The sequence below is a fragment of the Theropithecus gelada genome, chromosome 13, assembly GCF_003255815.1.
Source record: "Theropithecus gelada isolate Dixy chromosome 13, Tgel_1.0, whole genome shotgun sequence".
Taxonomy (NCBI): Eukaryota; Metazoa; Chordata; class Mammalia; order Primates; family Cercopithecidae; genus Theropithecus; species Theropithecus gelada.
In genome coordinates, this window is record NC_037681.1 from 75,558,239 (window position 1) to 75,573,667 (window position 15,429).

Here is a 15,429-nt window from a genome sequence, read left to right on the forward strand (position 1 = left end):
AAAAATAGAAGCTCAGGATGAACTTTGGCTAAGTTTTTAAAACCTGGCAAAGCATTGGTGACTAAACATGATCATACATGATAAAAGTCTTTTCATTAATAATACAAAGCATAATACCATCTGTATCTAGGTAATTAAGTAATTGTTAGTAGCTTGAGACATTACATTTAGTATGATAATCACTTTCTTTTTAAATTTTTTCATACATTCGTATATTATGGGTACATGTGAAATATTGTGACATGCATAGAATGTGTAGCGATCAGGTCAGGATATTTAGGGATGCATCACCTGAATGTTTCATCATTTTCTTTTTATGTCTGAGTTTTGAGTATGGGCTTTCTTTAAACCATGCAAAAAAGAAAAAAATCACAAATGGGATAAAGAGATTAGAATATGTAGTTTCTTTGTCTACAAACTTTTTTTTAAAGTTTCAGATCTTTATAAAAAATGAATAAATTAGAATAAGCTTTTTATTTAAATGTAATGTTAATATTGATCATTTTCAGCGGGGAAGTCTTTAACAAGTAAAGAAGAAATTAAAGGAATTCCTTGGGCTTCCTGGACATGTGTGAAAGGCCCTGAAGTGAGTGGAATTTGGCCCAAATACACTGAGGTTACTGACATCAACTCAGTGGATGCGAATTACAACAGCTCAGTGTTGGTGTCTGGAGATGATTTTGGACTTGTTAAATTGTTTAGATTTCCTTGTCTCAAGAGAGGTAAGGCCAAAAGAGATGTTTCATTTCATAAAGATTTACTCTAAATTGAATATAGTACAATTAAGGCTGATCTTCCTGGTGTCTATTCCAGTACACTGTTTATTTTATCTTGTATATTCATATTTACTCTCTTTTTTTGTTTTTTTTTTATTTTTGAGATGGAGTCTTGCTGTGTCGCCCAGGCTGGAGTGCACCCAGGCTGGAGTGCAGTGGCACGATCTTGGCTCACTGCAACCTCCGCCTCCTGGGTTCACGCCATTCTCCTGGCTCAGCTTCCCGAGTAGCTGGGACTGTAGGCGCTCGCCACTACACCCAGCTAATTTTTTGTATTCTTTAGGAGAGATGGGGTTTCACTGTGTTAGCCAGGATGGTCTCGATCTCCTGACCTGGTGATCCGCCTGTCTCGGCCTCCCGAAGTGCTGGGATTACAGGCATGAGCCACCACGCCTGGCCCATATTTACTGTTAAATAATTTTAAATAGATTGTGTTGTTGATGTCTTCTACTTTTGACATCCTAAGATATGCAGTTTTGCAAATTTAAGTCAGAATTTGCTAATAGAGTTCTTACCATACTGCGATTTGTAAGCCTTGTTTCACGTTTCAAACAAGTTATATTTATGTAAATATTCATAGTTTATATATAGTCCATTAAAATGTTGTAACTAAAATTCTTTTATGATTCAGAGCTATTGTGCTTATACATGGAAAAGCAAAGGAAATCCTTTCAGACATAATTAAAATCTGACCACGGTTGTTGTGGTGATAATAGTTTATGAACCTCTCGTCATAGCAGTAATTTTGCAAAATAGGTTTACATAACTGGTGAAATTTTTGAGAGAAGTTTGATTCAAAACAACCCTCTTTTGCCCTCGTGTTTTGTTGTTGTTTTGTTTTGTTAAAATTGTTTGACTTCCATTATGTGGCACGCTCAAGCTTTGTAGAAGGTGATGAATTAACCGTGTAATGACCTCTTCTTCCTTTGCAAGTTTAGGCAAAGCCATATTCAGACTCTTCTGAGACTCCTCAACTGTGCCTGAAAATCTGATCTTAGAAAAGTAATCAACAGGGACATGCTACTGCCTGAAAACTCTTTCACTTGAACAATTTTTAGATTAAGCACGGAAAGGGATTGAAAAATGCAATCAAAGTCATTTTCAGCTAACTGGCAGCTTTGAAGCAGTGACAATTATGGTACAAATGGAACATAAAATGCATAGCAAGACACCATCGCTGAAACATCACAAAATGACCATCCGTTTAAAATGCGCAAGGCACAGAATTACCTCAACATGCGCAATTCATATTCTTCTTTTTCCCCACAAGAGCCCTTTGAGTAACAGGGCATAGCTTGTTAGATTGAGTCGTATACTTGCAAGGGGTAAGTTAGGCCTCTAAGAAATTGCCTGGGAATTCAGAATTGAGAGGAAACAACATTGGGGTCAGTGGCAACACTACTGGTCTCCAGTGTCAGAACTTGAGAATAAACATAACTCAATGAGAATTGATATCCTATATATCCCAAGTCTTGTAAGGTGTGCTTGGGTCTGGAAAATAGCAATGGAAATGTGGATCTATTATTAGAACAGAAAGGGTGTGTTGCGTTAGTCTATTCTTACATTGTATTCTTACATTGCTGTAAAAAAGTACCTGAGACTTGGTAATTTATAAAGAAAAGAGGTTTAATTGGCTCACAGTTCTGTAGGTTGTACAGGAAGCATGATGCTGGCATTTGCTCAGCATCTGGGGGCGCCTCAGGAAACTTACCATCACAGCAGAAGGTGAGGGGGAGAAGGCATATCATATGGCCAGAGCAGGAGCAAGAGGGAGCTAGAGGAGGGTGCCCCACGCTTTTAAACAACCAGATCCCGTGAAAATTTGTTCACTGTTATGAGGACAGCACCAAGAGAATGATACTAACCCATTCATGAGAAATTCACCCCCATAATCCAGTTACCTTATACCAGGCCCCACCTCCCATTCTGGGGATTACAGTTCAACATGAGGTTTGAACAAGGACACATATCCAAACTATGTTAGAGAGGGTGAGTAGTGCTGTCAAAATGAGTCACCATTACATAAAAAACAACTCTTTGTATAATGGCACACAGAGGGCATCTGCATGAATGAGGAGAGATGGACAGCCAGATGACAGTGGGTGAGAGTAGCAAAACTCACCTCCGCAACCCACAAACGTATGCATGTCGTCATAGCAAATGGACTTGTGTTTTACTTTTCATGACACATGGCTTATAAATTTTATAATTTGCCTCTGAGACATTCAGGCTTTTGTGTCCTTTTTGTGCCAAAACTGGTGAGGAAGTGAATAAAAGAGAGGGAATTGTTGATGGGACTAATTGCAGTTGGTGGGATGTATCTGTCTATACTTTAGGTGACAAGCGACAAGTATTTCCCGTATGTTTTGAACCTGTAAACAGCCAGATATGAGCAAGTGCTGATGACCATGAGCAGTTGTGGGAAATAACCAAACATTATTGTTTTCCATTGTGATTTTTTAAAATTCCCAACCAACTTAATTTGACTTGTTTGAAATTATGTGTGTTTAATATTCAGTTGCACAGTAATTAGATATAAGTGTTCTGCAGTTAATGAAAATGACTGCTACTGGTATTATGTTTACATAGCCATACCAATTTGTTTTTCTCATTTTGACAGTTTTCACACCTTAAAATAATTAGGATCAATACTGACAGCTTTCTCTGATACCACTTAGACTATATCCTGTTTGACCATCACCACACAGACCCTGAAATGATGTAAAATCCAAGGCCTTGCTCAATGACATTTGCCATGTCCTAATAGCCTTGGTACTCACCCCTACTCCAAGGGGAGACTCAGAGGCTCTCCATGTTCCACCTGGTGCACCCGTTGCATTCCTCCTTTGCATTATACCTCAGCAACCCATGAAAGTATCCGTGTCCTCATAGCAAATGGACTTGTGTTGTACATTTTATGACATATGGCTTATAGACAGCTTGCACAGCCACCTCCCATGATGAGTGTCCTGAATGTTAAGAGTTGAGTTGTGGAAATCTTGGATCTTGGATCTTGGACGGGCCAGTGCTGGCCTTCCATATGTCATGGATAAGCTCGATGCAGTGCAGGGACAGGAAGGCCAGTGTGGCTAGAACATAGTGCACAAGCGGAAGAACTGCGTACTGTGACATTGGAGAGGGTGACAGGGCTGTGTCGTAAAGGGCCCCCTGGCCACTACTAGAAATCAGAGTCATCTTCTAAGTGCAGTGAAAAACTATGGACAGTTTTACGTGGAGTGATATAACCAATCTAAGTTTTTGAGACTGTTTTGATATTTTGTGGAACGGTTAGGAAAAGGGAGGTTTCAAGTAGAGAAGTTATTGCAAGAGTCCAGGTAGGAGATGATGATGATGTGGCTTGGACAAAGGTATTAGGAAGAGATACAGAGAGGCGGTCAGGCTTAGGAAACAGTTTCAAGGCAGAGCTGAGGGTCTTACAGATGGATTGGATATGAAAATAGAGGAAAAGAAAGTAATCAAGGATGACTTCTAAGTTTCAGACTTGAGCATTGGGGTGAGTGGTAGCAGCATTTACAGAGCTGGGAAAATGAGAAAAAAGATGTTTGTCTCTGGGAGTACACATAAGGGGAAGGGAAACGTCTCGGTCTGTTTTCCCTGTTGTAAGTTAGGGGTCCGTATTGGGCATCCAGGTGGACATGGCACAGAGCTGTCAGTGCTCCAGGGAGACTTCAGGACCGGAGATGAGCACTTGGCAGTCAAATTGACAGCACTTTAAAGCCACAAGGAAGGAGGTTGATAGAGAAGAGATGAGGGCTGAGGCCTGAGCCATCCTGTGGTGCAGAGGACAGAGGGAGGTCTGGTGGAGTCATTCAGTGTCCCGAGGAAAGCCTTTTCATTTATTCAAGAAGTGTTTGTTAAATGCTGTTCTACGGGATGGAGGTAGGCCAGTGAGGAAAACAAGCACAAATCCCTGCCCTCATGGAACTTTTGTTCTACTGAAGGTCCACAGTTAATATGCAAGAAAATATAAACATAATTTGATTGTGAGAAATGCTATGAAGAAAAAGAAAGCAAACAGTGGGAGCAGAGAATGCTGGAGTTGGGCAGTGTAGTGTTCTAAATAAGTTGGTCAAAGAGGGGCTTGCTCTTACGGTTTTATTTGACTTAGAACCTGAAGGAGAATGAAGGATCCAGCCGTTCAGATCCCTAGGAAGAGAGCACTTCAGACAGAGGAAATGGCAAAGGCCTAGAAGCAGAGAATACCTAGCATGTTTGGGGAATAGCAAAGAGACCAGTGTGCCCGGAGCAGAGTGAGTGAGGGGGAGAGAGGGCAGAAAGAAAAGATCACAGAGATAAGGCCTAAGTATTAATGACACTAATGCTTTTGCAGATTCTAGTTCCAGACTACAAAGGCTATACTAATTATCTATTGCTGCATAACCAGTTATCCTCCAAACTTAAAAGTGTAAATGCACAAACACTTATTATATCATGGTTTCTAGGAGTCAAGGATTCCCAAGAAGCACAACTGGGTGATTCCAATTCAGGGTCTTTCATGAGGTTGCAGTCATGTGAAGGCTAGACCAAGGCCAGAGGATTCACTTCTTCCAAGATGGCTCACTCATGTGGCTCTTGGCAGGAGTCCTCAGTTCCTGCTACGTGAACCTCTCCATAGATTGCTCTAGTGTGCTTATGACATGGCATATAGAGATCCAAGAGAGACAGCAAGGAAGAATCTGCAGTACCTTTTATAACCTCCTCTTAGATGTTACCTTCACTTTTGCCATATTCTGTTCATTTTGCATCAGAGAATTTGTGGACATATTTTTAAACCTCTACAAAGAGATAGGCTAATTGATCTGTGAGGAAGGTATAAAGGTCAAGGAAGCAAAGAAGAGGCCAACACGTTAAGATCTAGAGAGAGATGGGAAGAGTATACCCTGCTCCCCAATTACTCAATCATCAGCCAACGTTTCCAACTGACCTTAATTGGAGCCAGTTTGACTTTATTACCAAACTGATTTCGGTAACTCTTTCAAGTAGGCAAGTTTGCTTTTGAGACCCAATGCTTCCTTTGCCTTCTGCAGCAGAATTCCCCTAATTTTTCTCAGAGTCCCTAGTATAATGGGGCTTACCTGGTCAGAGCATGCTCTCAAAAAATGTATGAGCATGACATGTAGCAGTAATTTTCACCTTCTTACAAATCATTGCCTCTCCAGTAGACATTTGAAATTTAAACATGTGGTAGTTGAACAGATGGCCTCCCCCAACCCTGATAAAAGGGATTTCATTTGAGAAACTGTAAGAAATAGAATGTTTTTGAAGAGAAGTTGGGGTGTTTGACCTCCTGAAATCTCCTATGGACTTTGGGGTTCTAGGCTTCCATGTAAGATGGACCCTGCTTATTACTCGAGTGCCTTGATGCTGCTGTGTACTGAGCATATGCTGAAGGCTTTACTACTGTAGTTCAACCACAAATATCACTTCAAATAACTTTTTCTATTGCACTCACTACCTGGGGTTAGTGTTCACTGAGTAAAGCAACCAATTTAAGGAGGGAAAAATGATTCTTGAAACTCTATATCTACATGACTCTAAACAGTAATTTTATTTCCATAGAATTATTTTGTTTCCCTGTTGCAAAGGATTGCCTGTTTTATCTTGTATTTAAATAAGAATGTGTAAGATGTTCGTTCTCTATCATTTATTTTCAGAATCCGTGAAGCAGTAGGCATTATTTGGAACAGGTTCAGATGTGTCTTTAGCCACAGGGCTTAAATTTTAAGACCTATTTTTAGCTTACTGCATATTGGAAAAATTGAGATACCTTTTGAAGCATTTGCTTATTTGTTACAATATGTAAGACAACTTCATTTTCAGATACATTTAAAGATTTTACTCCTTAACATGAATAGGAGGGGGGTTGTTTTAAACTAATGAACTCTTCCTTTTTCGTAACTAATCCTCTCAAAAAATATTCTTTCAGGAGCCAAATTTAGAAAGTATGTGGGCCATTCTGCACATGTCACAAACGTCCGCTGGTCCCATGACTTTCAGTGGGTGTTGAGCACAGGAGGGGCTGATCACTCAGTTTTCCAGTGGAGGTTTATTCCAGAAGGTGTCAGCAACGGCATGCTGGAAACTGCACCCCAAGGTAAACCCAGCAGTAATTTCTTAACATCATTTTATTTTTCAATAAGCATTTCAAAGAATGATCTAATATGTATCCTATAGGTAAGGAGTTTAAGCAATTTTGGAAAATTGATTTCTGTCATCTTAAAATTTTAAGAAAAGAAAAAACTTTAAAGATTAATATGGGTCAGTTGGATAATTTTCTTTGAAGGATGTTGCTATACCAAATGCAAGTTGAGCAGGACGTCAGCAACGTGACATCTGCAATGTCAGAATAGGAAGCTCCTGACTCTCCCTCCACTCATGGACACCAAATACACATTGATTTGCAGGTCAGTTCCCTCTGAGAGAAAGTCATACAAGTTGAGACACTCCTACCCGCCAGGCAACTGAGAAAACATCCACAGCGGGTAGGTAGGAAAAGCTGAGCACTGCTTCATGAAATCAGGACAGGAATCCCCACCACCTAACCTCTCCCGTGGAGAGAAGGGTTTGGACCTCACACATAGTGCCCTGACTCTAGGTTCCCCATGGATTGGCTCTTAATTTACCAAGTCTGGGAGTGGAGAGCTTTAGACATTTGGGAGTCTCTAGACCATGGGAAAGAAGCCTCGGTTTGACACAAGTGCTCAAACCTTCCAGGGCCTTCGTCCCCTGGAGCAGTTCTGACAAGGGGCTTAAAAAACGCAGCCCAGTTTCTACCTAGAAGGGGTTTATGACACATTTCTGGAGGCTACTTGGCAGCCTGGGTTCTAACCAGTATGCAACAGGGAGTTAGAGGGGGAGACACACATTAGGCCAGCTGGCAGCCTAAGAAACAGGCTGTTACCTCTGAGCCTCCTCCCATGACTCATCCCGGCAATAACTCCAGGTCTAATAATATCCTCTAGAAGGAGTTTGTCCACACATTGAGCTCCCCAACTTTTATAGCTTCCACTCGAGGAACCGCATCCTAAACCTCCCACTTCTGGGAGCAGAGGGGACGAAGTATATGAGTGTCTATCTAGACCGTAGAGAAAAGTGGCAGTTTTATATGGACTTGTAGGCACTTCCAGCGGCTTCTTCCCTTAGGAGCAGTGACGAGAAGGTGCTCTAAGAATGCAGCTCCTCATTTCTCCCCAGATGGGGTTTATACCATGCGTTGAACGCCCAACTTATACCCCTGCCTCCCAGAGGACTCCATCCTAAACCTCTTAGCTCTGGGAGCAGAAGGGACTAGGAATATTCTAGTCTTCCTATATCACAGAACAAAGATGTGGTCTTAAATGGGTTTACAAACACTTCCAGGAGCTACATACCCTTGGAGGAGTGCAGAAAAAAGTTGGGAATGTGCAACTCCCATTTTTTTGTCCAGAAGGGGCTTACAGCACACACTTCCAATGCTACCTGATGACCTGCCATCTAATGACTTCCATCAGGGAGCTAACAGGGCGAGCATGTAATAGCCTTCCAGCAGCCAGAGCTCAGCACATGAGCCTTTGCTCTGGCTCACCCCAGTAATAAATCTAAGCCTACCCGTACTTCCTGGAAAAAGTTTGGTCAGACACCAAGTGCCGCACCTTCCATAGCTCCCACCTGTCTCCTTAGTGAACTAGCTCTGGAAATTGACAGGGCTTCGCATTCCTGAGTGGACTTAAACCACAGAAAATGAAGAGGTAGAGGTACAATGGGCCCACTTCAGGAGTTATCTCACCAGGATTGGAGGATACAGCCTAAATGTGAGTACAGGCATTTGTCACAGATTCTCTACCTGGCTTAGTGCAGAAAAAGTGAGCGGTAAATGACTGTGCTCAGCTTCACTGTGAAGACAGAAGGAATTGAAACACATAGCCCACCCTCCAACCCTTCTAGCTACATATCAAGAGAGTCTGATGTGTTCCACCTTTACAGTCTTGTGGTACCAACAGGACATGGCACATCTTAAGCTCTAGAGGCCGCCAAAACAGACAGTAGTCTGGACAAACACACAGATTTGAGAGGCACCTTAAAAATCGTTGGCCAGTCAGACTGGTGAGATCCTTCTCCTATACAAGGCCAGTCTGACGAGATAGGGAGAGGTAGTATATATATATTTTTTTAATCTAATTCACTCAAACCAACACACAGCATCAATGACAATGAAAAAATGAAATTCCTGATAAATGAACAAGACATCTCCAGAAAGCAACCTCAGTTAAGTAGAGATATGTGATTTTCCCAACAGGGAATTCAAAATAATAGTCATAAAGACCCTCACTGAGGTCAAGAGAGCAATATTAGAACAAATTGAGAACTGTACAGATAGAAGGTGTTTTTTAAAAAGTACTCAATGAATTTTGGTACTTTTAAAATACTTTCTCTGAGGGTCGGCTGGGTGCGGTGACTTATGACTGTAATCCCAGCACTTTGGGAGGCTGAGGCAGGTGGATCACTTGAGGTCAGGAGTTTGAACACCAGCCTGGCCAACATGGTGAAACACCCCATCTGTACTAAAAATACAAAAATTAGTCGGGTGTGGTGGCACACGTCTGTAATCCCAGCTACAGGGGAGGCTGTGGCATAAGAATTGCTTGAACCCAGGAGGTGAAAGTTGCAATGAGCCAAGATTGCACTACCGCACTCCAGCCTGGGTGACAGAACATGACTCCATCTCAAAAAAACTTTCTCCGAAGAGTACTGCAACTGAACTGAAAAATTCAGTAGAGAGGTTCAACAGCAGACTAGATTAAGCAGAAGAAAGGAACAGTGAACTTAAAGACAGATTACTGGAAACCATCCAATCTGAGAAACAAAGAGGAAAAGAGTAAAGATAGCTTAGAGACGTATGGTGGTTCAACAACTTATGTGTTACCAACATGCCAAAAAGAGAAGAGAGAGAAATGGGCAGAAAACATGTTCAAAGAAATAACAGCAGGAAAAATCCCATATCTAGGAAAGAAAATAAGCCAAATCTAGGAAGCACTAAAGGACACCAAGTAAGATGAATCCAAAAAGATGCACCCCCAAGAAACATCTTAAATTATCAAAAGGTAAAGGCAGAGCTTTGAAAGTAGTAAGGGAAAAGAGAATCATCACGCATAAGGAAACTTCTATAAAACCATCAGCGGATTTCCCAAATGCAAGTTGAAGGTCTAAGGTTTACGTGAAGAATTAACCTTTGGGGATAACAGGAGAGGATACATTTCGGCTTCCTTAGGATAATTGTAACAGGTGGTGAGTCTGCTCAGTCAGGCTGCAGGGGGACAGGGTAACCTTTGAAATGGAAGTGGCCTTCAAAATGGGGCTTAAGGAATGGTTCACGGTTGGGGCCTATGTGTTCCAATTCAGTGGACATGTATGTAGTCTTTTCATTTATATCCACTCTTATGTCAGCAGGGATGACCAGGTGGTAAAATGAAAAAATTATTTGGATAAATGTCAACAAGAGTTCTGTGGTGGTTTGGGCCATGACAATTACCAATACTTGGTGGGCATGGTTAAACGGCTAAAGAGGATCTGTATTGAAGTAAACGGTTGGATTTATTTTTGCTCCAGCCTTTCCCTTTTTAAAACCTGCCCATTTTACAAAACAAAGCTTAAAACCCAGGTATCTACTATGTAATAGAAATGTGTAAATGACCAACCTGGGCAACATGGTGAAACCCTGTCCCTACAAATAAAATTTAAAAATTAACTGGGCATGGTGGTATGCACCTCTGTAGTCCCAGCTGCCAGGAGACTGAGGTGGGAGGATAGCTTGAGCCCCGGAGGGAGGAGGTTGTGGTGAGCTGAGACTGTGCCACTGCACTCCAGACTGGGAGACAGACCCTGTCTCAGAAAAAGTGTAAATGAGTTTAGTCTGCCTGGTGAGTGGTGTGGGGAAGGAAGTTGGCCTAGTCTGTTAATGTTCCTGAAAGGAGTGAAGGGTGGGCTGAATTAAACCAAAAGATGAAAGAAAGATGTTTTAACAATTTATATTAAATGAAAACTACGGTATAGTTTTTATTCACTTTGCTAGGATAAAAGGAAAAACATTTTAGATAATTTCAACTGCTCAGAGTCTCAGAATTTTTGCTTGTTTCTTATGGATTGTACCTCTGCAGAAGGTGGAACTGATTCCTACAGTGAAGAATCTGATTCAGATTTATCTGACGTGCCCGAATTGGACTCTGATATTGAGCAAGAAACTCAAATCAATTATGATCGCCAGGTCAGTAAGCAGGGAGCAATGAAAATTTGTAACCCTAGAAGGGGATCTCATTGGATTTGGACATAGCACTAAAAATCACTGGTACTTAGACAAAGAAAATTAAGGCAAAAACAAGAAAAGTAGTCTACTTTGTGCCTTTAAGTGTAGGTTAAACCCAAAGTTTCAAAACTGAACCCCTGGTATTTGGGCTCTTTGCCTCCCCAGCACCTAAAACTTTGAAATATTTTTTGGAAGAAAAATGTGCAAGTAAGCCATAGGTCTTCTTTCACTTTCTTAGCAGATTACGAAAGCATGTGTTTTCTTTACAAGGATGGATACCCTTGAGGCATGGTGGGTTTGCATGTGAGCTTGTTAGCCCAGTTTTTCTATTAACTCCTGCAACCATTTCCATTTAATCAAAGTAATTATCTACTTAAAGTAAAAGCTCAAATAAAATGTGTATTAATCTCTCCAGTCAGAAATTACCTCTAGTGGGAAAGCTGATCAGTTGACTTCAATTTTTTTTTTTTTTGAAGTTGACATATCATTTTAGCGCTAAACAGTGAGTGTTAAAGCAATCCCTGAGAGGAATCTGAACACATACCACCTTGTTATGGCAATAACCATGGGGGTTCTCTTTTTCTTCCTTGTCACTTAACAAAGATAAGCGAAGCAGATTCTGTACATGAATGTGGAATCAATAAGACTTCAAATTTCAGATACGTCAACTGTCAGTGTTGCCAATAGAGATTTAGGATATAGGCCTATGGCAGCTACCATGTATTGAAAGAAGTTAAGTAACTTGCCCATGTCCACTTTGCTTGTAGTATTAGGATAACAATGCTTATCTAGGCTCCTCTCCAAAGTGCACACTCTATGCACTACCTGGTTTGCCTCTATGTAAGCACTAAGTTGAGATACTTTTCAGCCTATAATTGTCACTCATTGATTCAGGGTTTGAAAAATTGTGTTCATAGTAAGACAGTCTAATGGTTTGAGTCAACCCCATGATGAAATCATCTTAACTGTGTATTGACACATTGTATTATGCAATATGACTACTAAAAAGGACTTGAAAAGAGATTATTGTCTGTGGCCGTACAACCCTGAACGTAGTCGATCTTGCCTGAAAGGGAATTATTAATGTGGAAATATTATGCAAACACTAAACAATATTATACTCTGGTATCAGGAGACAATAAAATTTAAACACAATACAAAATTTAGGAAAAGAAATCTTTAATTGGGAAGTGTTTGTTTAATAAAATGATGCCAATAGAAGAAAGAAAATGGACCAGGCACAGTGGCTCATTCCTGTAATGCCGATGTTTTGGGAGGACGAGGTGGGAGCATCACTTGAGGCCTGGAGCTTGAGACCAGCGTAGTTAACATGGTCTCTGTATCTATTAAAAAAAAAAAATGCTGGGTGTGTGCCTATAGTCCTAGCTACTCAGGAAGCTGAGGTGGGAGGATTGCTTGAGCCCAGGAGTTTGAGGGCTACAGTGAGCCCTGATCACGCCACTGTACTCCAGTCTAGGCAATAGAGCAAGACCCTGTCTCTAAGGAAAATGAATAAAAGAATGAAGAGATAGACTTAAAATTCATGCCTACAACTTAAACAGTTTGAATATCCTTAATGTGAAAATCTGAATTCTCCAAAATCCAAAACTTCGTAAGTACCAGTATGATGCTCAAAGGAAATGTGCATTGGAGCATTTTGTATTTTGGTTTTGGATTTGGAATGCTCAACCAGTAAGAATAATGCAAATATTCCAAGACCTGAAAAAATCTGAAATCTGAAACACTTCTGATCCCAGACATTTCAAATAAGGAATACTCAGCCTGTATATTCTTCCTGACATTTCACTTTCCAGTGCTTACACTGATATATGATTTCTATTCACAGTATTCCTGAGTTATTCCTGAACAGGGATTTTTAAACTCAATTTTACAGATGAGAATTTGAGGCCAACAGAGGTTGTGAGACCTGTTTAAACAATAGAAATATCAAGACTAGAATTCATTGCTCTAAAGTAAATCGTTGGTGAGCTGATGAAAGCATCATGAATTAAGATGAATAATTATGTTTAGATTCTAGAAGCTTAGTTAATTGCATCTATAGTAGACAAAACTAGTGAGATTTCTTCTGACTTTTACAAATAATTTTTGATCAAATCCTAATCAGGGACCTTATATTTTATGATTTTTTAAATAGTTTAATTAAATAAAAACTTTATGAAGATGAGAAATTATTACTAGATTGGATTTCATTCTCTGCCTGTTAAATGGACATTTCTTGGTAGCAAAGTATAAATACACAGTAAACAACAGATTGGTTTTTATGTGCATTTAAATGGTACAATCAGCAGCACATTTTAGGTCCCAAGTTAGACCAAGATTGATCTTTGCTCTATATCTCAGATCTGTTAAGATGCATGAAGCTATGAAGGGAATATAATTCCAAAGAGAGATTTCAGGAGAAAATTGTCATGACTCATAAGGTCCACATTTTTCAAATTTCAGAATCAGTAAGAGATTTCTGGCCTTAGAAGAAATAAAACAAAATATTTTATTTATATTTTACCGATACTTAATTTCCTTTAAAATTTACCAATATATTTTCTAGACATTAAGAAAACAGTAACCAATCAAGAAAGATTATCTTAAAATCCCAATTATTTAAAAAATAGTTCATATTACTTTTGTTCATTAGGAAAAAATAATATTCAATCTCATGTCTTCTGTTTTCAAAGACACTTTATTGAAGCAGTTAAAGATTTTACAAGAATGCTAAGATACTGATATTTTTGGAACCTCATGAAAGGCATCTCACCCAGATGTTTCTGTTGTACTTTAAGGTTTACAAAGAAGATCTACCTCAGCTAAAGCAACAAAGTAAAGAGAAAAACCACGTAGTGCCCTTCCTCAAACGAGAAAAGGCTCCTGAGGACAGCTTGAAACTCCAGTTCATACACGGGTGGGTGGCCTGTCATGGGCGCCCGTGCGTGTTCCTCTGTCTGCCTGGTTATCACCAATCTTAGCACCAGGCTTAAGGGATCCCCTCCCCTCAGTGTTGTCCTCCTCCTGGCTAGCTCTTCTCTGCAGTGTGCACTTGAACCTGTGGTTGCTATTTTAAGTGTGACTCTGTCCAGTTTCCTTGTCGATGTTCTGTGCCATCACAGTGTGATTGCCTCTAGATTTTTCAGACTTCATGTAATTCCATGACATAAAGGGTACTGCTGCTCATTGCTGCTGCACTTCTTTCTCATCACCATCTTCACTTCCTGTTTCTCCTTTCCCCTAGTCCCCTGCTCTGTTTTGCTGGCTCCACCATAGGACAGTACTTCCTTCAAATATATTCTATATTCTGCACATGTGCCCAAAATAATTTTGAATTTTATAAAATTATATGCACCCTTGCGTATTTTAAGTAGACAACTAAAACTTTTTAATGTCAGTTTAAATAGTTGAGAAGATGCTGTCTATATTATGAATACATCAGTCCTTTAAATGGATGCAAAGGAACCTAAATGCCATAAATATTTGATTCTCACTATTATCAACTTAAAAAATATGTGAGGCCAGATACAGTGGCTCACACCTGTGATCTCAGCACTTTGGGAGGCTGTGGAGGTGGGATTGCTTGAGTCCAGGAGTCCGAGACCAGCCTGGGCAACATGGTGAAATCTCATCTCTACAAAAAGCTAGCCAGATGTGGTGGCGTGCACCTCTAGTCCCAGCTACCCAGGAGGGATGCTTGAGGTAGAGGAATCGCCTGAGTTGGGGAGGTCTAGGCTGCAGTGAGCCATGATCTTGCCAGTGCACTCCAGCCTGGGTAAGAGTGAGGCCCTGTCTCAAAAGGGTAAAAAAAAATACATGAACAAGTCCTTCTGTAACAGGAAGAAATTTTACATCATTCATATTTCTACCTAAGCTCATATTTCCATTCTAATTTTCCCATAAAATTTTACCCTAACATAATCTTTTTATGCTTGAGAGTCCTTTGTCACCATACCTTCTGCAAGAAAAAAAAATTTCTGTGACCCTAAGACTCTAACTCAGCCCAATACAGTATCCACTAGTCACACACAGCCACTGAGCACTTAAAATGTGGCTATTCTGAAAAAAGATGTTCTGCATATGTAAAATGCACACCAATTTTGAAGACTTACTATGAAAAGAGGAATGTAAAATATCTCATAAGTTTTTATATTGATTACATGTTGACATAGTAATACCTTAGATGTGTTTTGGGTTTAAAATGTTACGAAATAAATTTTGTTTTCTCTTTTTCTAATGTGGCAACTAACAAATTTTTAATTACTTAGGAAGATTATGTTATTTTTCTGTTAGATAGTGCTGTTCCCTTAACAATTTATTTGAATTATAAGTATTAGTAAAATCGACTAAGTC

General features: G+C 40.0%; 1 protein-coding gene across 2 annotated transcripts in view; it reads left to right on the forward strand.

Annotated features, from left to right (window-relative positions):
• The window catches only part of EML6 (echinoderm microtubule associated protein like 6), a 253,859-nt gene that overhangs the window by 134,366 nt on the left and 104,064 nt on the right, over positions 1-15,429 (forward strand). For both annotated transcript variants that reach the window (XM_025353931.1, XM_025353930.1), the window contains exons 10-13: positions 510-722; positions 6,724-6,891; positions 10,931-11,037; positions 13,875-13,993. In XM_025353931.1, coding sequence (XP_025209716.1) covers positions 510-722; positions 6,724-6,891; positions 10,931-11,037; positions 13,875-13,993 — 607 coding nt within the window. The remainder of the gene's footprint in view (positions 1-509; positions 723-6,723; positions 6,892-10,930; positions 11,038-13,874; positions 13,994-15,429) is intronic.